This window comes from Artemia franciscana, chromosome 7 (assembly GCF_032884065.1).
Source record: "Artemia franciscana chromosome 7, ASM3288406v1, whole genome shotgun sequence".
Lineage (NCBI taxonomy): Eukaryota > Metazoa > Arthropoda > Branchiopoda > Anostraca > Artemiidae > Artemia > Artemia franciscana.
In genome coordinates, this window is record NC_088869.1 from 43,913,373 (window position 1) to 43,937,227 (window position 23,855).

General features: G+C 38.7%; 1 protein-coding gene across 1 annotated transcript in view; it reads right to left on the reverse strand.

The window, feature by feature from the left end:
• Window positions 1-23,855, reverse strand: part of LOC136029346 (serine/threonine-protein phosphatase PP1-beta catalytic subunit) — a 47,009-nt gene that overhangs the window by 21,204 nt on the left and 1,950 nt on the right. The window contains exon 2 of the mRNA XM_065707645.1: window positions 2,383-2,514. Coding sequence (XP_065563717.1) covers window positions 2,383-2,514 — 132 coding nt within the window. The remainder of the gene's footprint in view (window positions 1-2,382; window positions 2,515-23,855) is intronic.

A 23,855-nucleotide genomic window follows, 5' to 3' on the forward strand; every position in this document is an offset into this window, starting at 1 on the left:
GAATAGATAAATAGGCATTTAGATTCAAAATACCAAAAAGATTTTTGTGGATACTTACTTATGTTTTTGAGCATAACTTAAAAGTTCATTTGAGCAATCAGGCACGACAAAAATAGTAGGGAAGCCCCAAGAAGGCTAAATACAGTATCTCTTTAAAATATAGAATCTCTATATGTTTTTTTTATTTCCATTTTGAAACATATTTTTCTGCTATACTTAGAATAAACGTTACTTGTTAAAATAGCACGAAGATAGCAAAAGAAAGTGAAAAAAAAAAAAAAAAAAAAACCGATGACCTTTAACAAAAGATTATCTAAGTACGAAGTTGTGAAAACAGGGAATGTCAAGATAAATAAAACAAGATATAGATAACTTCGAAGACCACACTGCCTTTCCATGACGAAAGTAAAACAGTTCAAAATAGGGATGATACCTTTTTATTGACAGTGAATAGATATAAAATTATTTAACTGGATATTTCGAACACATAGTGTTCATCATCAGCAGTAAAACTGCATCAGAGTTTTACTGCTGATGATGAACACTGTATATGTGTTCGAAATATCCAGTTAAATAATTTTATATCTATTCACTGTCAATAAAAGGTATCATCCCTATTTTGAACTGTTTTACTAAAACAAGATAGTAGAATATACAATGAATAAGAATTGAGCGCAAAATAATCTGTTAACTTAAGTTTTTGTCATTACTAAAATTCGCAATAAAATGGGTACAAAATGCTCTAACTTCATTGTTAACATATCTAAATAAGATCTAAATTAGTTATTTTCCTGCTATCCGACCCTCCTCTAATCCCTATGAAGCCAAATTAAAATTTTAGATATCTATTTTGTTCAGAAACTTCAAAATATCTAATAAGTTTGCCTTCAGGGTCACCACCACAGTCACAGCGTTAAACTTTATATTACCCTGCTATGATAACTCAATCCCAAGAAAGAATGATAAATGAATTAAAATAAAGCAAAAGGTAGAAATAAGTACTACAAGATATTTTGCCTATATTTTTAAGTGTATTGCTAGAATACTTCAAAATTCCTACTATCCAAAATTCCTGCTTTCCATCATTTTTATTTATCCTATTTTCTCTGTGGCTGCTCAATTTTGCATGTTGGGGGAATTATTTTGGGGTAAAGGGAATTTTCGGGGGGGGATAAACCTAGCACCACAGCTCCCTTATCCAGGCTTTGTCTAAGTGAAGGGAGATGAAAGATTAATTCACATCCCCAATACCCATTCCTATATTTACCAAAAGTCCCATTGAGAGCTAGAAAATTTTGATCTTTAAATGTGCTCTTTTAGGTATCTGCACCCCCCCTCCCGAGGACACAACGACCCATGACCCCTCCTTCGTGACAGCCAATATACAACTAAAACATAGCGATAAAATTAAATATTAACCATTTCTCTTGTTTGGACTATGTGACTTTTCAGGAGTGAATGCGCAACCGTGTAGTACTATCTCCTCCATACATGCGAAGCTCATTATATGGTTGTTTCTTTTATACTTTTAGATCGATTGCTAATATAAAGCAACTTGGTCCTCCAATGGGCACTTAAAATTCCTTTTTTTTCAGCTTCAGTTATCATAGCCCCAAATCACTCCTTAATTTTAATTCCTTACCGCGAACTGTTTGATTATATACCATATACTCTATGCGTATTTTGGAACATGGGTTTATCCAGAATGCTTTCTTTTCTTCATTCTTTTTATTTGTCTTGATTTCCCTTCGGCTGCTCAATGTTTCACGAGGGAGAATTTCCCAGGGAGGAAGAGCCAGGAAGAATTTTCCAGGGGGTAATTTTCGAGAAGATCTTCCCAAGGGAATTGTAGGGTGAAATTTCTGGGGAGAGGGAGGGGAAATACATACGACAACGAAAAGTAAATAACCAATGTAAAACTTACAATGACTAGGAATTACCATGAATGAAGAAACGAAACACAAAGCAAGAGAATCAGAATTAACAACAATCTAAACTTACAACAAATACAGATTACTACAGATTGGCCTAAAGGTGGTGTTGCCACCCCTTATAAAACCTACATAAAAGGGCTAGAGTATCATTTGGAGCTCATTAAACATACTAGTCTAATAAAAACGGGTAAAAAATAAGTGAATATGTAACATTAAAATGGTTGAGTAACTTTCTTATATAACTTAAACCAACAAACCAAAATAGGAGAGATAGAAGCATGTTTGCAAGAGTTAAAAAAAAGTGAAAAAAATCTAACCAGAATTTTTTTTCTACAAAAACCAAGGGAAATAATGAGGGAATTCATTGAGGGCAGAGTAAAAAAGAACATGGAGCACTTATCCAAGCTCCTCTTATCTTGCATGCTTACCGGAAGAAGTAGTATCTTACCACATATTTTAAGAGGAGCTTCAAGTTCAAGTAATATTGGCTGTGACAGAAAAATTTCTCTTGATTTCAGACATAGACCTCTGACTTCAGCTTCTGACATCTGAACTGTTTTTCCAGGGCGACTACCTCTAACTGAAAATAAATGCCATAAGGATGACTGACATACATTAAATCCTAACCAGGGGCATCCCAAAATTTTCTGTTGATAAACATTTGGTAAATTTTAACTCTTAGATTAAGTTCTCCATTTTATAGATTATGAGCAAGCATTTTATTCAGCCAACAGAAAAGCTTTGCTGACGATCCTATACTTTTATGGCATTAAATAAAAAAAAAAAAAACAAGTTTTCTTCAATGAAAATAAGTAGCAAAATTAAAACTAAAAACGAACAGAAATTATTCCACATATGCAGGGTTACCCCAACTTCTAAATACATTGCTCTTTATGCTAAAGCTTTTAGCACTTTAAAAAAAAGTGTATTGTAGAAGTTTCAAGCTCCTATCTACAAAAATGTGGAATTTTGTATTTTTTGCCAGCTCCAACTCCATTTTTATTTTTAGAAGCATCCGTATATATGTCAATATGGTCAGTAAAGCTTACTTCTGTGAGGTACTTGAATGAGTTTGCAAGATCCAGCCCTTCCCAGGTTTCAAGGTCTTCAAACAACTCTATACTCTGATAGTCCGATATGGGGGTTAATATTAGATCTCCTATATGAAGCATTTCAGATAATTTAGGCTCAATGCCTTTTTCTCTAAGAGTATTAATGCCAGCTGACCAGCCATTATTTTATTTGTTGAAAGCCACAGTTGTCCATGTTTCAGCAGGCAAGATTTCAGAGGATGATTGTTTCTGGTCAGGCTTATTTTCTTCAGGTGTTTAAGTCCACTGATAAGACGTCATTATTCTAAGTCTTCTAGGCCACTTTTAGATATTAAGAATGTCACAGGTGTGGTTTTTCGAGCCCGGAATGCTATGCGAAGGGCAGAATTCTGAATACCCTTCAGTTTTCTGAGGGTGGTTTTACTGGCTATTTGGTAAATTATTGAACCATATTCCGATTTTGGCCTAATGTATTTTGTGTAGAATTCAATTAAGAAGTCACATTTGGGATCCCAAATTGTGGCAGACAGCATCTTAATTATATTTCACTTCCTAATACAAGCAGCTTTAGTTTGATTTATATGAGTTCTCAATGTATGTCTCCTGTCAAAGTGACACCCTAGCCACTTGATTTCATCAACAACATCGAGTAGAGTACTCTTTAATGAGAGTTAAGGATTATTGATTTTGTTTTTCTAGTAAATATCATTACTTTGGTTTCCTCTACTAGGAATGAAATATCTGCTTTCATAGCCCAACAGCTTATTTGATTGAGTGAATCTTGAAGAATTGATTCTACTTCATTAACTGATCTACCAACAGCCCAAAGACAATTATCATCTGTGAAAATACCCCCTCTGACGTCTCCATTTTCAATAGGGATGTTAAACTCACTAATATTGTAATAGACAGGACCTAATACTGATCCTTGAGGTACCCCTCTTTTTCTGTTTATCATATTTGATGATGCAACTTTTCCGAAAATGACCTTCATATCTCTATCCTCAAGGAAAGACAAGGATAAGGCCAATAATCTGCCTCTTATCTTTGCTTCAAGGACTCTGTCCAAGATTTGATGATGGACCATGGTGTCAAATGCTGCCTTTATATCCAGAAACACAGCAACAAGGACTTTTTTGTTTTCAAGGGCATATAGGGCACCATTCAAGAACATAAACATGATATCATCTTTGTTTCTGCCTTTTCTGAATCCGTACTGTATATCTTGTAGCCCTTTATTTATTTCAATCTTTGCTTGACAAGTCGTTCATATATTTTCCCAGCAACAGGTAGTAAGGTGATAGTTCTATGGTTTTCAATCTTACTTTTATCTTTACCTAGTTTTGGTATGAGTTTTACTGTACCGTCTTTCCATAATTTGGGGAACAAGCCATGATCCCATGTTTCATTCATGATGCCTAGTAGAATTTGCACCCAGTCTATTGGTAGGTTTTGAATAAAATGAGGGTATATGCCATCATCTCCAGGCGAAGTTTTCGGGAACGACTTGATTACAGTAGTCAATTCATGGAGAGAAAAGGGGATGTCATATTGTGCATTGTTGTCTATCTCAGACATGTGCTTCACCTTGGATTTTTGAGCAATGACTTCTTCAACAAAGGGATCCTCAACACTAACAATTCTTGCAAGATGCTCTGCAGCAGCATTTGCTTTCTCAATATCTGATATTAAAAACCTGTTTTTATAAACCAAAGGTGGATTTATGGTTTCTTGACTGTCTCTGGCTAACAGTTTCTTAATGGTGGTGTATGTTTTAGTCACTGGTGTACAAAAGTCCAGAGCATCTAAGAATTTAATCCATGAATGTTTTTTTGCTCTAACTATTGTCTTTTTGAGTCTTGCATTATTTCTTTGCATTTCTACATACAGCTCATAGGTTCTATATCGCTTGTAAAGCCTTTTGGCTGTATCTAAATTATACTTGGCAATAGGGCATTTTTTGTTCCACCAGATTGTGAATTTATGATGTTTCCCATCTCGTCTGATGTGAGTAGCCTCCTTTCCAGCTTTTATTAATAAATTTTGGAATATTGCAATTTTTTCATCAGTGTTAGCAGTTTGCTCTAGTTGGACGTTCACATTAGATCTATTAAGTACATTTATAATACATTCCAATCCATACATCTTAATTAAGACATTGATAATCTATTGCCATCAGGATTTGGCACATGATAATTTTTATCTCACTCTAGCAGAATAGGGTTATGGTCACTATATAATGATCTGTCTTCACAACAGGATATGTTTGATCTATTCAAAAGTGCAGGGGAAGAAAACATCAAATCAATTGTGGTATATGAGCCTGTGTTACTGTTTAGTCGGGTTGGTAAATTCTTAGGGGTTAGGAGACAAACATTATCACTATTCATTAAAAGTTCTTCTATATGATTTCCACTTCTATTTGTAGTTCCACAATTACATCATGTATTCGAATGTGAATCAAATTTTTACTTAAAAATACTCTACAGCCCTGAACTTTAATTTTATCTAATTTGTCTAGGTATTGGTTTTTAATTGGAACAGAATGGATATTTTTCTTTATTCCAAATAAGATAACCCCTTTATCTACATTGATTCTATCCTTCCTTAAAATGTTGAATTCTTTAAAAGTTGGGCTAGTATGAGGTTTAAGATATGTTTCTTGTATACAGAAGATGTTTACATCATTCATAAGGCAATAGTTAACTAGCATATCTTTATTTGTTTTACGTATGGATCTTGCATTCCAGGATAATAATTTTAGGGAACTGGTCATTTTCTTGCACGCTCTGAATTGATTTGGGCAGCATCTACTCCACCAACATTTAGGTTTATCAAAAAGGAGCAAACCTTTTGAATTTTTTGTGATAGACTACAATTGTCAAATTTTACAAAGTCTTCAGAAAATACCAATAAAATGGCCATTTTAGTCATAATTTCCCTTTTTGTCTCTTTAATAATTGCATTAAAAGTATGGTTTGATGTTGAATGGGTTGAGGTGTTTTTCTGATAGGCTTCTTTGTGTACAGCTTGTGCATAAGTCCTGTGTACAGCAGAGGCTCTTTTATACCCTACTTGGTATTTTTCAGCAACATTTATAGTCCAGGACTTTTAGCTCAAAAAAGGTTCGAACCCGGACAAAATTGCAATATAAACGAAAATGGTACCAAAATGATCAGAAAAAAATTCTGTACAACATACTAAAAGTCCCCATAAATCCGAGTGGGGTGAGTACCCGAAAAACTGGGGAAAAGGGGGAAATGCGGGGGAAAATGGGAAAAATGCCGAACATGCCCAGAAAATAGTTTAAAGCGAGTTTTCTGGGGTTTTCACATACGCTGATTACGAAATTGACATCTAAAATTCAGTATAGAAAAAGAGTACTACGGAAAACGGGGGAACAGGGGAAAGAGGGGAGAAAAGAGAAGAATAGAAAGGGGTAGAAAGCGGTTTGGAAGATATTTTCAGGGGTATTCCTATCTGGTGATTATGAAATTGAGATATAAAATGATGTACAAAAATCGATTAACATAAAACGGGGAAATGGGGGGGGGGGGGAGGGGAAAAAGGAAAATATACAGGGTAGGGGTAGAAAGCATGTGGAAATGTGTTTTCTAGGGTTTTTCTATCTGCTGATTATAAAATTGACATCTAAAACAAAGTTCGAGAACAAATACAGGAGATCTATAGAGGTTCGGCTACCCCATAGGTTCGGAAAAGGCAAAAAAAAAAAAAATTCGAGAAAGAAATACGGAAAAATACTGAAATTACATTATTCCGTATTCCTCGCCGTTATCGACAAGCGCGTGGGTTCGTCAACATAATAGCTTAAAAACAGATGGAGGGCTGACAAGAGGAAAAGGGATGACTGAGCTTCAGAGAAATATATGGACAATGTCTATGCCAGTACTCGCTTCAGTGAATGATCTAATGCAGAAACTGACGGGTCTAGAGTACAGTTCTAGTGAACAGCACGTTACTGCAACCGCAGCACGAATACAGAGAGATACTAAGGATCTACTGACGTTTCTTGAATTCCTTCTAGAGAACTCTCCTTTCACTAGTTCCACAGAGCTTAGAAGTATAGGTTCCGGGCTGATTGCCCATAAAGGCGTCAATGCAGAGGATGCTAAAGCTGTAGGTGAGCTGATCCTCCAGCGCATGGATGGCCAATCCGTCGAAAGTTTTTCATTCAGGAAGAAAGACAAAGTCGTTACACTGGCATCCGATGGGAACATTAGGATAGATGGCGAGATTTTGCATATCGATCCTGCACTGCTTTTTCAACGTCTTTCGACTGCTGCCTATACATCTGAAAATGACATGGCAGAAACTCTACGTTACGAACTGTGCAGTTATCCGCCCGCTTTGTTTGAGAATCCTGGCATAATGCGTCAGCCAGACAAACCTGCACTAGCGAAAGCAATATGGAAAGAAGCGAACACGGACTCGATTCACCACCTGCCAGTGTCAGATCGTGTCACTGTAGTTGACGGAGGTTGGCTGCTTCAGCAAGTACCTTGGAAGATTGGTGATACTTATGATTCAATCTGTGACAGCTATGTTAGTTTCGTTACTCGACGCTGTACCTCCCCTACTGTTGTCTTCAATGGATACAGCGCTGGTCCAACCACGAAAGATGCTACGCACAACCGACGGTGTAAGGGAAGCCAGCATCAAGTGATCGATTTCAGTTTAGGGATGAAGCTCCAGAAAAAGAAGGAAGAGTTTTTGAGCAACTCTCAGAATAAACAGCGAATTATAAGCTACATCGGGGAAAAACTCAGAGCCAAAGGATTTGAAGTCGTCCATGCGAAAGACGATGCTGACTATCTAATCGTGAAGACTGCCGTAACGAAAGCAGAAAACTCTGAAACAATAGTTCTTGGCAACGACACTGACCTTCTGATTCTACTCTTGTATCACCTCCCGCCTAATGCAAAAACACTTTACTTCGAATCGTCAACGAACGCAAAAGAAGCGATAACACGGTTCTGGTGCCTCAACGAAGTGCAAAAAAAATGGGAGAAGTATCCAGGCTGCTTCTGGTAGAGCACGCACTCTTGGGATGTGACACGACCTCACGAGTTTTCGGACTTGGAAAGCAAGCTGTGCTACCTCTTTTGAAGAAGAGCGAAGTGTTCAGAAAAAAATGCAAAGTGTTTCTGGATGAATCATCGTCCAAAGATGAAATTGTGAAAGCGGGTGAATATCTTCTCCTCAGCTTGTATAAAGCACGACCAAACGAAGATCTCACTAAGCTGCGACATCGAATTTTTTTGGAAAAAGTTTCTTCGTCTAATACTACGGCGTTTGTTAAGCCTGAAAGGCTTCCGCCAACCGAAGCTGCAGCTTCATTCCACTCCCAGCGAGTGCGCCTCCAGGTATCCCGTTGGAAAGGGGAACCAGCTGACCTCGACCCGGCTGACTGGGGTTGGGTCCTCAGAGACCATAAATACTCACCTGTGATGACCCATTTGTTGCCCGCACCTCAGACTCTTTTGAGTGTCGTGAGATGCAACTGTAAGACAGGCTGCGAGAACTCGCGATGCAGCTGCAAGAAAAATGGATTAGCGTGTACGTTCGCGTGCGGAGAATGTCAGGGTATCAACTGTTTGAACAGGGACAACGAGATTGTCGAAGACGAGGAGCTCGACTAGTGATATCAATGCTGTGTTTTTCAAGTCAACTATACTGCCTTCGAAAGTGCAAATTTTACATATAATAGCCATTTTATATATAACTGCCAAGCGGTTGTTTTCTTTATGTTTAGTAATTCAAATGGTTGTAAGAAATGTCTGTGATTCAAGAAAGTACAAGTTTGATACTTAAGCGAGTTATTTTGTCCATAGGCCTACTTATTAGCCATTAGCAGCTGGCTCAGGAGTCAGGCCTCCCTTCCCTTTTTCCGTTGTTTCCTCCAGTTTTGTTCGTTTTTCATGGTTCTCGTTTTCTTTCCTTCATTTTAGGGGTCAGTTTCGTGATCAGCAGATAGAAAAACCCCCAGAAAACACATTTCCACATGCTTTCTACCCCTACCCTGTATATTTCCCTTTTCCCCTCCCCCCCCCCATTTCCCCGTTTTATGTTAATCGATTTTTTTATATCATTTTATTTCTCAATTTCGTAATCACCAGATAGGAATACCCCAGAAAATATCGTTCAAACCGCTTTCTACCCGTACCCTGTATTCTTCTCTTTTCTCCCCTCTTTCCCCTGTTCCCCCGTTTTCCGTAGTACTCTTTTTCTATACTGAATTTTAGATGTCAATTTCGTAATCAGCGTATGTGAAAACCCCAGAAAACTCACTTTGAACTATTTTCTGGGCATGTTCGGCATTTTTCCCATTTTCCGCCGCATTTCCCCCTTTTCCCCTGTTTTTCGGGTACTCGCCCCACTCGGATTTATGGGGACTTTTAGTATGTTGTACAGAATTTTTTTCTGATCATTTTGGTACCATTTTCGTTTATATTGCAATTTTGTCCGGGTCAAACCTTAAAAGTCCTGGACTATTAGTATTTGCTGATTTTTCTGTCTTTCAGGGCAGGTTAAAGAAGTCGATGAATGATTTCCCTTACAATTAATACACCTATATTTAGAAGCCCTGCTCTGGGCATCCTCAAGTTTCAATGGGCAATCCTTGGATGCATGTTTGCTAGAGCACTGCAGGCATGTAGAGTGTTCTGCTTTACAGTTCTTAGCAATGTGGCCATATTTTTGACATTTGAAACACTGTAAAACTTTTTTGTTATAGTCATTAAATTCTCTTTCTCTTCCAAAGCATGTAACTTTTGGGGGTAGAGTGTTGCCACAAAATGTAATTAGTATCAACAAACTATCCTCTAAGATTTTGGATTCTCTATTGAAACGTTTCATTCTTTTTGCAGATTTTACAGTCACTGTAGAGTAAAACACTTTCAATGATTTCCTCTTCAGATAAGTATTTTGGTATGCCTATGATGATACCTCGAGAGATTTTTTCCTGTAGTTCAATTGATACATTCTGGTCACAAACTGAGCTTAATGGTAATAGCTTCTCTGCTGTATTGTTGGAATCTACATGTATGACCATTTTTGGAGTTTTACTGAATATTTCAAATGCAAACTTTTTGTGACCAACCACACTAGTTAGGAATTTAAAATCTTTCGAGTCTTCTGGGTATTGCTTTCCATTTTCATTTAGGGACACTTTCACTGCAATAGGAAAAATCTCATAGCTAGGAATATATTCTTTTTGTAGTAGCTGGTGAACATTGTTGACACTTTGGCTTCTTTTCTCATAGTTGTGTACCTTGGAGGTATTAGGGAAGTGGTTTTGCCTGGGTGAACTGCCCTGGCTCATACTGTTTGTGATAATTCTTTCAGCTGCAAAAGGATTGATAGCACTTAAATTTTCATTACAGTCTTCCATCTGTGGAAGTGGTGGGAAGTCTGGGTCATTTGCCCAAGATTCTGGGAATCTGTTATTTATTCTCATTGGGGATAAATCAGGCAAGTGACTCAATGTGGGATAATTAATTGGAGATAGCTGAATTTGGGTTCCAGTCACTGATGATGGAGCAGTAATGTACACCGGTTGCCCATTTTGAAGAAAGCTATAAATAAGCAGGTTGGAATTAGTGATCGTGTTTCTGACCCCATCACTTCACTTGGCAGTAAAAACCACTTTTACTAAGCCTAGATTTGACCAATTCCTTACTTACACAAAAATAATTCAGACTACAAGAAAAAGATTATTAATCCTACCATTTAATCTTTTCCTCCTTCCATGATCATTTTTAATATCAATGTATTTTGGATTTTGAAAATATCTTGGTTAGGGAGTGTCCAGAAATCCAAAGAAATTTGAAGTGTTAGGGGATTGAGCCCAAATTAGCCCCTGTCTTTGACCCTTAGGAAATTAAAACCTATTTATTGTACTTAAATAGAATAAGCATTATTCAAATTTAAGTGCCCTAGACTAAATAGTATTTTAATAAAACTTGAATTCTTTTATGCTAAAAAAATTTCTACCAACTGTTTTTCAAAATAGAGGAGAGGTATTACCTTTTCAAGCGTATGAAAATCAATTTTGTTTTTAAATTTTCATTAAAAGCTGAAATAAAGCAAGACCAAAAAAAATCTTCACCTGGTTTTCCAGCTACAGGGCAACTTTAAAACAGCAATTTTACCCTTATATTTCTTTATTTTACCAATGTTACTGATCAGTTTTTTACTTTACTGTAATTTTAGAACAGTAATTCTATAACACTGGAGCCATTCTAACTGCTATAATGTAGCAGCTCTGAACAGAGACAAATGTAAGTAACCCCCCCCCCACATCAACATGCCATACAATTTTCTCTTGATTCTGTTGAGATACCACAGACAAACATTTTTGAAAGCTCATAGTGTTTTGATTTCAATCAACATTCATCTCAAATTGCAAAGAAAGTTTTATTTTTATAACCTTTATCTGTTTCTGGGATATTCCTGATAAGTTCTTTTGACCATTGTGATCCACATAGCACCTTTTTGATTCAGCTCAACATTGCCCTCAACACAACCTTTAAGTTTAAATTGATGCCCTTATACATTCAGAAGATGTTGCAGGCACACTTTTATGACAAACTGGATTAACAGCAGGCACACTTTTATGACAAACTGGATTAACATATACTCTTTTGATTTAGTTCATTATCTCTTTGATGTTTCAACTTAACAAAGTTAGATGTTCCTTAGATATTGCATATAGATTCTATGACAATCTTGAATGCAAGCATTGTGTTTTGATTTAATAAGCATTCCCAACACCAAGCCCAAATAGTTCCTAAATGTTACCCTTAGCTCTTCCTGGGAAATAGCATAAATACCCTTTTGGCAATCTGGATATACGTAACGTCTTTTGATTTACTTTAACATTTTCCTTCACTTTCCTTTAAAGTACCAACTTAGTATTCTATTATATTATTGAGGATTAAACCTATGTGTCATTTTGACAGCCTGATTGCACTTGGCCTTTTCTGATTTAGTTGAATATTTGTAATAGTAAGAACTGTTGTAGCAGTGCCAAATGCAGGCACAATTATGATTCGAGTAGTATTAGTTGAAGCTGTAATCCCAAGTACTGGCAGTTACAATAAGTCACAGTGACAGATACAAGTAGTTACAGTTGCAACCATTTGGAGTCACAATTAGCCAAAGTCTTAAGCTGTTGTATTAACAGCCACAAGCAATTGGACTAGCAAGTAGTCATGGCATATAGTTGTTAGAAGTTGCAGTTGCAAATAGCTGCAATTGCTTTTATTTATTTACTTGTTAACACATCAAACAGTAAGCAATAATGCTTGTCACTATAGAAACAAAACAAGAAATAAGCAAATTAGCAACACTTAGGAATATTAGAAGAAGATATGTTAGAAAAAAAAACTTATATCCAAAACTAATAAACTCCAACAAAAATTCATAACCAAAGGATCAACTTATAACTAAACATCAATAACTCCCAAATAGAAAGGTGTCTCCACAAAAGAACATTTAAATATCTACACATTCCCAGCTTCCATGACTTCAACAGGTAGACTATTCCAAGGTGAAATGACCCTACTAGAAAATGAACATTGTCCTATTTTTTTTATTTGATTTTGGGGGGTACAGTTTGTAATGGTGTTGGCAGGTTGTGTCAAAGTGACTGTATTTGAAAAATGGATCAAACTCTAGATCATCTATACCTTTAATAATACAGTTGATAAGATCACTACAATGCCATTTGAAATTTAAAGACAAAAATATCAAGAATAGAGGATTGCTCTTTATAGGGAAGATGCTGAAGGTAAGGTATCATCCTTGACGCCCTCCTTTGCACCTTTTCTATGCAAAGCTCATCCATTACAGTCCATCAAAAACCAGCTTGACAAAGAGTAGGAGAAGAAGCAGTGGAGGTTTGACTGGCAGTCATCAACTCAAGAGCACTACAGGTCTGGAAGACCTTAAACCTCTCAGATGGATTAAGGTAAGGTGATTACATTTAATGGAATCTAGACAGAAGTGGACAAACAAGAGACTTGTAAAGCAAAAACAAATTTCAAAGAATGAATTTTCTGAATCTTCCCTTCAAAGATGATAGATGATAGTTTGCATTTCTCACAATTGCTGAAATATGCTTATCAAATTTTAGTTGGATATCAAAATGGATACAAGGGCCTTGCACCATTTCTCAAGAAGGGACATTTGTACCAGACAAAAGATACATGTTATTGGGAGGTAACCTACAACCTTAATGTAAAATATTATATTGGACTCACGCCACTGAGTCAGGGAATCCAGATCCTCTTGTATAAGTTGTACCTCTGTTAGATTTTTTATTGGTAAGTAGACTTTCACATTGTTGGCAAACAACTTTAGAAATGATTGATAGATAGAAGAGGGTAAATCATTCACAAATAAAGAGAATAAAACAGGTCCTAGGCAACTGCCCTGGGGCACCCCACTAATTACTTCAATCAGAGATGGTATCACCTCCCCAACAGCTACCTGTTGAATATGCTCCTTTAGATAATCACCAATGAATGACACTGTTCTTGGTCCTAGGCTATACATAGCACATTTACAAAGAAGTAAGGGTATTGAAACCTTATCAAAGGCCTTTGAAAAGCCAATATAAACACAATAAAATGGTATACCTAGGTCTGCACAGCCCTGAAAGTCAGCAATTACCTCAAGTAGTTGGGTGTTACAAGATCTTTGTTTTCAAAACCATGATGAGCAGGACTGTAAAGACTGTTGTCATCACAGAACCTCTGAATTTGCTCTACAATCAATTTTTCCATCACTCAACAAAAAATAGATGTGACTGAAATTGGCTAATAATTTATCAAATATGATTTGGAATCCTTTTTATGAAGGGGTTTTACTAGGGCATTCTTCCAGCCAGAGGGATACAACCCATGTGTAAGAGAAGTGACTCTGCAATTTCCCTAGCTATTTTTTTGATCATTTCATTTGCAAATCCATCTACATCTGGTGATTTTGATGTGTTTAATTTTTCAAGAATATTAAACACCTTAATTATTGAAAAATCCAAATCATTAAAGGGTGAAGTAGTTTTGGGTGGTGGTATCTGTAGCATCCTGCTGGGCATGCTTGCTTATTAGTTTAGTGTTGCTTTGTTATATGCTTATATTGTTGTAGCATCCTGCTGAGATTGCTTGCTTATCAGCTTAGTGTTGCTTTTGTTATGTGCTTATGTTGTTATATTTACAGGTGCTTGGGTCTTAATAAAGAGTTAAATCAACTTGAGACATAAGAACTCTACATGGTGTCAGAAGTAGGATCTTGAACAGCAAAGATGGATGGAGTTGCCCCTCCAGCAATCAACTGGGAATCTGAAAATCTTGATGAAGAATGGTCAAAGTTTGAAGAACATGCAAGACTTATGTTTCTAGGCCCTCTCTCTGGTAAATTGGAGAAGATCCAGTGTGCCTATCTACTTATATGGATTGGCGAAAAAGGAAGAGACATCTTTAAAACTTTTGACATTGAAGCAGACAATTCAAATAAAATCAAGCCTTACCTTCTGAAATTTCGTGAGTATGCTGCTCCAAAGAAGAACAAAGTATTTGCCAGATATATCTTCCAGAAACGTGACCAGCGTGATGGAGAGACACTTGAGAAATACATCACAGAGCTGAAGTTGCTAGTCAAGCCATGCAAATACCATGATCCAAAAGAGATGACCAGTGACAAAATCGTCTGCGGAATCAGAAATACAAGAATACGAGAGAAACTTCTAGCTGATGGCAACAGCCTAACACTTGAAAGAGTAGTAGAAGTTTGTAGGATCTATGAGACGACCCAAGCACAGCTGAAATCATTTGACAACAATTCCCACCATCCCCCAATCAAACAGGAAGTGGATGTAGTATACTGGAAACAACCAAAACCAGCAGACGCAAGACCAAGAACAATAGGCACAGAGTGCTACTTCTGTGGAGGAATCTATGGCCCTGGACACAGCTGTCCTGCCAAAGGGAAAACATGCTCAAAGTGCAGAAAATTAAACCACTTTGCAAAAGTGTGCTGCAGCAAAGTCGTGAATGCTATCGAAAATGACGAACAGAGCCGAATAGCAGAAACTGCTGAAGAAGATGAAATACTGCTATATGCTGTACAGCAAGATGGGAGTAAGGATGAGGCGTTTGTTCCACTGAAGATCAACAATCAGACTACTGTAAGCTTCAAAATCGATACTGGTGCTCAGGCAAACATCATACCAAAACACTACTTTGATCTCCTTGCTCCAAAACCACTCATACAGCCAACAAAGCAAAAACTCACCAGTTATTGTGGCTCAACGATCCCAACAGCGGGAACCTGCCTCCTGTCATGCAGCTCCTGAACAGAAACATAGGTTTTTCATAGCTGGAGGAAATTCTGTTCCTATCCTTGGATTCAAGTCTAGCAAAAACATGAACCTGGTGAAACTTGTCCTGAATATAGATGCCTTTGATGACAGCAAATCAACGCCAGATTTGGAGCCACTCCTTGAACAGTACAAAGAGCTGTTCTCTGGCATTGGGAAAATACAAGGCAAGTGCAAGATTCACCTCAAGGAAGGAGTTGTGCCGACAGCATATCCTGCCAGAAAAGTGCCTATTGCAATGCGTGAGAAATTGAAACAAGAGCTGAACAGATTGGAAAGCTTGGGGATAATAGAAAAGGTGGAAGAGCCTATGGAATGGGTCAACTTGATGGTGCTAGTTGAAAAGAAGGATGGCGGTGTGAGACTTTGTATTGATCCAGTAGACCTGAACAAAGCCATCAAGCGCCCTCATTACCAATCCCAACTTTTGAAGATGCCATTGCTGATTTGAGCAGTGCAAAATATTTCTCAAAGCTTGATGCCACCTCAGGGTACTGGTCGCTTGTGCTCTCAAAATCAGCTTCAGACCTCACGACCTTTAATACAATTTATGGCAGATACTGTTGGAGGAGATATCCCTTTGGGCTGATATCTGCCCAGGACAGAGTTCCAGCAGAAGATGGAAGAGATATTTCAAGGTCTGAAAGGTCTTACAATACTTGTTGATGACCTACTTATCTATGGAGCCCCACAAGAAGAGCACAACAGAAGACTTGCAGACGTGCTCAAAAGAGCAAGACAGAAGGGGGTGAAATTTAATAGATCAAAGTGCCAGATGTCCAGTCAGTCTGCTACTTTGGCCACATCATCAGCAATGCTGGCATCAAACCAGACCCCGAGAAACTCCATGCTATCAACAAGATGCCTACTCCAAAATCAAAGGAGGAACTGCAGACTCTCCGTGGAGTGCTAAACTTTCTCTCAAGGTACATCCCAAACCTGGCAACACAGAACCAACCATTAAGGGATCTGATTGAAGCTAACGAGTTTGAATGGAAAGAGCTCCACACTACATGTCTCAACCAGCTCAAATAGTCCATAGTAACCAACCTGGCTGTCTTTGACAGCTCCAGCCCAACCCTTGAGCTTGAAGTTGACGCCTCAAAACATGGACTAGGGGCACAAATATCCGCAAATGGCAAAATCTTTGCTTACGCATCAAGATTGCTGAGTAAATCCAAACAGAACTACTCACAGCTAGAAAAGGAACTCTTTGCCATAGTCTATGGCTGCCGTCATTACCACCACTACCTATACGGAAGGAAAGTACAAGTCATCACGGATCATTGACCACTCGAATCTATACTAATCAAACCCCTCCATACAGCACCACCAAGGATTCAATGCCTGATGATGTACATACAGCCGTATGACTTGACTTTCAAGTACCAAGCTGGTACAGAAATCCCTGTTGCAGATGCACTCTCAAGACTACATCTTCCAGACATTGATGAAGAATTACACAAAGAGATCGAAATCTTTGTACATTCGTTTGTAAAATCCATACCCGCCACAGGCAGCAGACTGGAGGAGATCAAACAGGAGACCTTGACAGATCACAAACTCCAAGTGCTGAAGAGGGTCATGTTGGAGGGATGGCCTGACAACAAGAGACAATGCCCAAACACCATAGTCCAATACTGGAGTATTCGCCAAGATCTCTCAATGCATGATGACCTGATCTTCAAAGGTTCAAGAATTGTCATTCCTACCAGTCTACAAGACAACGTCTTAAAGGGACTACATTCCTCTCATTTGGGCACTGAAAAAACCAAGCAAAAAGCCCAAATGATCATTTACTGGCCAGGTATCAGAAAAGACATTGAAAGGTTTATCCAAAGATGTGATGCCTGCACTCACACAATGTCAAACAATCAAAAAGAGCCAATGATTCCCACGCCAATCCTGTCACTACCATGGCAGCATGTGGGATGTGATTTGTTTGAATGGAATGGGAAGCAGTATGCAAATGGGAACAGTCGACTATTACAGCTGCTATTTTGAGGTGGACAACCTAACCTCCACCACCACTTCTCATGTGGTTACAAAACTCAAAGGACACTTTGCTCGCCATGGAATACCAGCAATTCTCACTTCTGATAACGGGCCACAGTTCAGTTCCAGCAAATTCAGGCTATTCACAGAAAACTGGGGCATTGAACATCAAACGTCTAGCCCTTATCACCCCACAGCAAACGGGCTCGTCCAGAAATGCATGCAAACCTGTAAGAGAATTTTGAACAAGTCCAAGATCAGTGGACAGGACCCATACATCAGTATCCTAGAATACCAGAACACGCCCGTAACAGTATGGCAGCACCAGCCCAGCTGCTCATGAGCCGACAGCTGCAATCAGTCCTCCCTGTCATGCAGAAGCATCTAGAGAAGAACATTGTGTCCAAAGCAAGCTTTCAGAAACACAGAGAGAAATCAAGAGTGCAACAGAAGGAGTACTACAACACAACCGCTAAATCCCAACCCAAAATTCAGGTAGGGTCAAGAGTGAGTGTCCAAATGACACCCAGCAGTCCTTGGAAGAGAGGAACCATTGTCAAAGTGTGCCTGCAGCCGCAATCCTACACAATTGCTACTGACAACGGATCAATGCTCTGATGCAACAGGGTCAGACTCTCCCATAGGAATTCAGACAAAGCAATCCACTCAAAACAAGACTACCAAAATGTAGAAACCACCCAACCGTCCAAGTTGGTACCCAAAGTCAGCCCAGTTGAGCATCCAGCCTCACCCAGCCTGGCAGCCCTCCCAGAACACAATGTCCCTGCTAGCGCTGTAATTGTCAATTACTACTAGCACTAATTGTCAATGTCCCTACTAGCGCTGTAACACAGCAACAAACAAAACCAGCCCTGGACAGAGGCAGAGTGACGCAAACAAGATTGGGTAGAACAATAATCAAACCCACCAGGTTAAACTTATAGAGACAATAGCATGCTCAGAAGAAGGAAGATGTAGCATCCTGCTGGGCATGCTTGCTTATTAGTTTAGTGTTGCTTTGTTATGTGCTTATATTGTTGTAGCATCCTGCTGAGATTGTTTGCTTATATACTTCCAAAATATTTTTGGTGACATAGTACTAGACTACCAAAGATCATTTTTTTTTTCACAAATTACTTGGAATACTTGATGTGGAAGCTTAGGCTTTCCTATACTGTCAGAACATGTACTTAACAAATTTCTCTCTACATCTCTTTATAACTTCTTTCTGAAAGAAATGACAAGCTGGACAAACATAAATTCTTTTGATTTAGTTCATTATCCCCTTGAAGCTTCAACTTAATAAAGTTAGATGTTCTTTAGATATTGCATATAAACTCTATGACAGTCTTGAAAGCAAGCATTGCCTTCTGATTTAATAAGCATTCCCAACACCATACCCAGAAAGTTCCTAAGTGTTACCCTTAGCTCTTCTTGGGAAAAAGCATACACACCCTTTTGGTAATCTGGATATACATAGTATCTTTTGATTTACTTAATATTTTTCTCACTTTCTATTAAAGTTCTAACTTAATATTCCATTCTATTATTGAGGACTGCATCTATGTGCTATTTTGACAGCCTGAACGCACTTAGTCTCTTCTGATTTAGTTGAACAGCTGTAATAGCAATGACTGTGGTAGAAGTGCAACTGCAGTCACAATTACAATTACAGTAGTATTAGTTGCAGCTGTAATCCTAACTAGTTGTAGTTACATTTAGGCACAGTCACATATCCAAGCAGTTACAGTTGCAACCATTTGGAGTTACAAGTAGTCACAGTCTTGAGCTGTTGCTTTCATAGCCACAAGTGATTGGACTAGCAAGTAATTATGAAATGTAGTTGTTAGAAGTTGTAGTCATAAGCAGTTCCAATTGCAAGTAGTTGTAACCATAGTTACAAATACTTGTAATTGCTAATAGTTACAGTCTTATGTAGTTGCAATCCAGTCACAGTAGCATTAAGTGGAAACAACTAAGCACAGTTAGAGTCACAAGTAGTCATAATTGCAAGGACATACAGTCACAAGTTGTCATAGTCTGAAAAGATACAGTTACAAGTTGTCATAGTTACAATTAGTTGTAGTTGTAAGTGTTGTATGTTTATTGCTTGTTTTTGTTATATTTTGAAGCACGTACCTCCACTCCCTCTAGAGGGTCCTGACCTTTAAAAATATATGTGTTATAAAAGTGAAACCTTGTAAAATAGATCTTCTGCTTGAATGAAGTACAACAAAACTGTTTTCAGCTTCACAACTTTGCTTAATCCCAATTTATAAGGTTTTAAAGATATGCAAATAAATTCCCTAAAGTTTGAAAAAAAACATCAATATGGCTCAGAATTCTACTCAAATAACAGGAATTGCATTTTCAGAACTAAAGGCTTAGAAAAAGCAACTGGTAACTGAAAATTAAGGTAAAATGTTGTTTTGCCAAAATTTCAATAGGTATAGACCTGTCATGTAGGCAAATTTCAGGGCCCTCTAGAGGGAGAAGGAGTGGAGGTGGATACTTTAAAATACCTTCCTGGGATATATCTTAGCCTGTAGAACCATCTCTGAAAGTTTCATTTTCCTAGCCTAACCCTGTTCTGAGATAGCAAGATGTCACTAAACTAGAATTTTACCAAATATAGTACATAACAGTAAACTATCATACATAATTAACTTGTTCAGGGCTTAAATTTTGGAATCAATAACAATAACAAATCCATGTGGCTGAATAAATTTGAACCCTGGATATATATGTATTAAACTGTGAGATAAAACTGTTTTTCTTTGTTTTTTGCATTTTCCTTGGTCTTGTGTTACCCTAGGTGTTGATTTAAGGGACTTACCTCAGTGCTGTGACTGATATATTTAGACTTTTGGGCAATTCATTTTGTTTTTACCTTCTTCTTCTTCTTATTCAGCGGACGGGCTTTTCAGTTGATACTATTTAGCCCTTTTCCTTTTGGCTCACTCTGTGAGATCGACAGAGCTATGGAGCTGGTTTGTCTTGTATGATTTGTATCTGCTCAGATTTCTTGGAGTATATCTTTTGATACCAGCAGTTGAATTATAAGAGAGTATATATTGATCTCTGTGCTCTGCGGGAGAGTATGGTCAGCAAGACTCTTGGCTGTTAGTGGAATTTTGTGGTGTTTGAAGCATTCTACCATTTTACTGTTTTTAATTCTCCAGGGAATTGCGTATCTTCCCGTTCTTCCTTATCTACCTATACAGTGTTGCCACAATACATTTGCGAAGTATTTATTTTTTTTTGATAAAGCCACAGATTACGTGAGTTGAATCGTTTATTTTCTGCATTTGGGGAAACCTGTGCAGAAGAGAGCGATAACAAACACGAAGAGCCGTATTGGTACCGGCGGGATATCCATCCTTAAACTGCTGGGGATAGGTGATTTGAGTATCCGCGCTTCCCACAGGTCCCCCAAGTTCTGAATCCGTGCCCACAAACTTGACACTCTCATCTGCGTACGAGTACGAACTAATTACAGACTTTTCGAGAAAGAACCACAGATGGCATCGCAGTCATCTAAGCGGAAGAAAGACAGTCCGATTAAAGGCCAAGACAAATGCTCAGCGTGCGCGGTAGCATTAGACCCTAACTCATCTGCCCTTGAATGTGATTCTTGTGAAAATTGGCTATGTATAAAGTGTTTGGAGATGCCCCTAGCTGAGTACAATCTTTTCACAAAGATGACAAGGCGAATTGGTTGCCAGTGGGTATGCCCAGTGTGCAAACTCAGGGCACCGCAGTCGTCCAATCAAAGTAACATTGGTAACCAAGTAAAAACCCTCCTTTTCGAGTTTGAAGATCGAATCACAAAAAAGTTTGATGATTCGTTCGACTTATTTAAGGACAGTATCACAAAAGAAATAAGCGAGGCAGTAAACCCACTCAGTGATCGGATCTCCAACATTGAAAGAGACATGGCATCTAAGTGTTCTGTTGCTGATGTCGATAGCAGAATCTCTAAACTAGTCGCGGAGGGAAAAGTTGGTACTGACCTAGAGGACCAAGTCCTAAAAGTGATGAGGCAGGATAGGGACAGACAACGCAGGAAACTGAACCTCATCGCTTACGGTGTCTCACCTACAGACGATGATACAAACTTTGTGATCCAGCACCTAGCCTCAGATTATAGTCTCCCCGGCGTCAAAATTCTGAACCTGAAAAGACTCGGTGCAAACAAACCACCCACCCAGCAAGTCCCACACCGCCCTCCCCCGATTCTTTTTAGTGTTACAGACATTGCCACCAAGGTAAAGATCTTGAAAAAATCCGTCGAGCTGAAAGCAGACATACAGTTCCACAGCGATGAGTCCCGAGAGGACAGAGCTAAACGTAAGAGCGCTACAGAGGAACTTAAAAGACGGATTGCAAACGGTGAGACTGACCTCGGAGTACGGAACGGCAAAGTCGTCTCAAAAAACGGTCAGCGAGCTCCACCCCCAGCATTGGGAGTGATGGAGCACTAGATGCACAGCCAGACGAAAGACATGTAAATAGTAGTTTAGTGTCATTTAACAGTGTATTATATAGTAGTTCCATATCAGCTCAAGAACATTCATCGGAATGCAGTTTTGAAACTGCCAAATCTGACACTAGCTGCGTTCTTTCTGTTGAATCGGAATACAACTCGCCAGATTCTTATTCAACTGACGCAGCATCTAGCTAAGCAGACGAAAGTCCGTCATCCAACGATGACGTGCTAGTTCCAGCGGGCTCAGGAAGAAGAAGAAGCAGACAGAAACAAGTGATGAAAGTGTTGTCAACAAACATTGACTCCTTGCCAAACAAGCTGAATGAGCTAAAAGTGTTGCTGGCTCACGAAGATATAGACGTTGTGTGCTTAAGTGAAATTTGCCCAAAAAACTCTCAAAATAGACTGGAGGATAGCCATATTCAGATACCAGGATACACAGTCATTTCGAATCTGGACAGACCCAATGTGAGGAGAGGAGTTGCCATATACATCAAGTCAGCCTTGAAGGTAAATAACTTTGACCTTTTCACAAGTGCCAATTATTTTTGGGTATAGTCTATCCTGGTTGAATTGACAGTAGGGTCTGAAAAGTTTAGAATTGGTGTGATTTACCGTAGCCCCTCCCCCCCCCCAGCTCCGAAGAATCATTTCAGTATGTGGCAAATATTATAAATGAAATGACAATATGTAACCCCAAAAATGTCATCATCACAGGAGACTTTAACATGCCGGACACCAGGTGGGTCGATGGTTTAGGCTTTACTCTTCAAAACAACTATACCAATCCAACTCTTGAAGCCTTTGCTGATAACCTGCTGGTCCAGACAGTTGAGTTCCCTACCAGACATAGAGATCATCAAACTCCATCTCTCCTTGATCTCGTTCTGTCAAACAACCCCGAAAAAATTATGTCAACAGCAAACTTACCCCCCCCTTGGAGCAAGCGACCATCTTTGTATCCTGAGTGCAATAATCTTGAATCAGATACCAACCAACAAAATCAAACGAACGTTTGTTGATTACAAGAAAATACGCCAGGACCTACAAGAGATTGAATGGGAAAACTCCTTGCAACAAGACACTGAAGCATCCTGGGAGCTTTTCAAGGACATACTACTGAGTCTTGAGTTGAAGCATACGAAAACTTACTTCTCAGAACGTCCCAGAACCCTTCCGTATATGTCACCACAGCTAAAAAAAGTCATTAATAAGAAAAAGAAAGCTTGGAAAAAGTATAAAAATTGTGAGAGTGCAGCCCATCTAGAGCAGTACAAAAAGGCCAGGAACAAACTGAGAAATGCGACCAGAAAAGCAACCATAAGATATGAGGAGTCGATAGCACTAGAGGCAAAAACCAATCCAAAAAAGTTTTGGAGATATGTCACTTCAAACAACCCAAGCCGCAGGTCGATCCATCATTTTACCTCCAGCGATGGAACCAAAATAACCGACCCATTGGTAATGGCAGATACCCTCAATCAATGCTTCTCGTCAAATTTCTCTAAAGACCCTGGATGCCCCCCACCGGATATGCCAACCACCCACATCAAACACCCTATGCCACCGATCCAGTTCACAGCTTGTGATACTTACAAGCGCCTAAAAACTTTGGACCCATCCAAGGCAAAGGGACCCGATGGCATCCATCCTAGGTTGCTGAAGGAGACCGCAGCTGAAATAGCGGAACCCCTGACAAGAATATTCCAGATGTCAATAGCTTCCAAAACTATTCCCTCTGACTGGAAAACAGCAAATGTCATGCCAGTTTTCAAAAAAGGACAGAAAGATAAACCACAGAATTACAGACCCATCAGCCTGACTCCTGTCCCATCAAAAGTCATGGAAGGCATCTTAAATGATGCAATCGTTGCACATCTGGAAACTAACAGCCTGTTATACGATGGACAACATGGTTTCAGGAAGGGTCGCTCTGTGGAGACAAACCTAATTCAATCATATGACATAATCACCAAGATGATTGA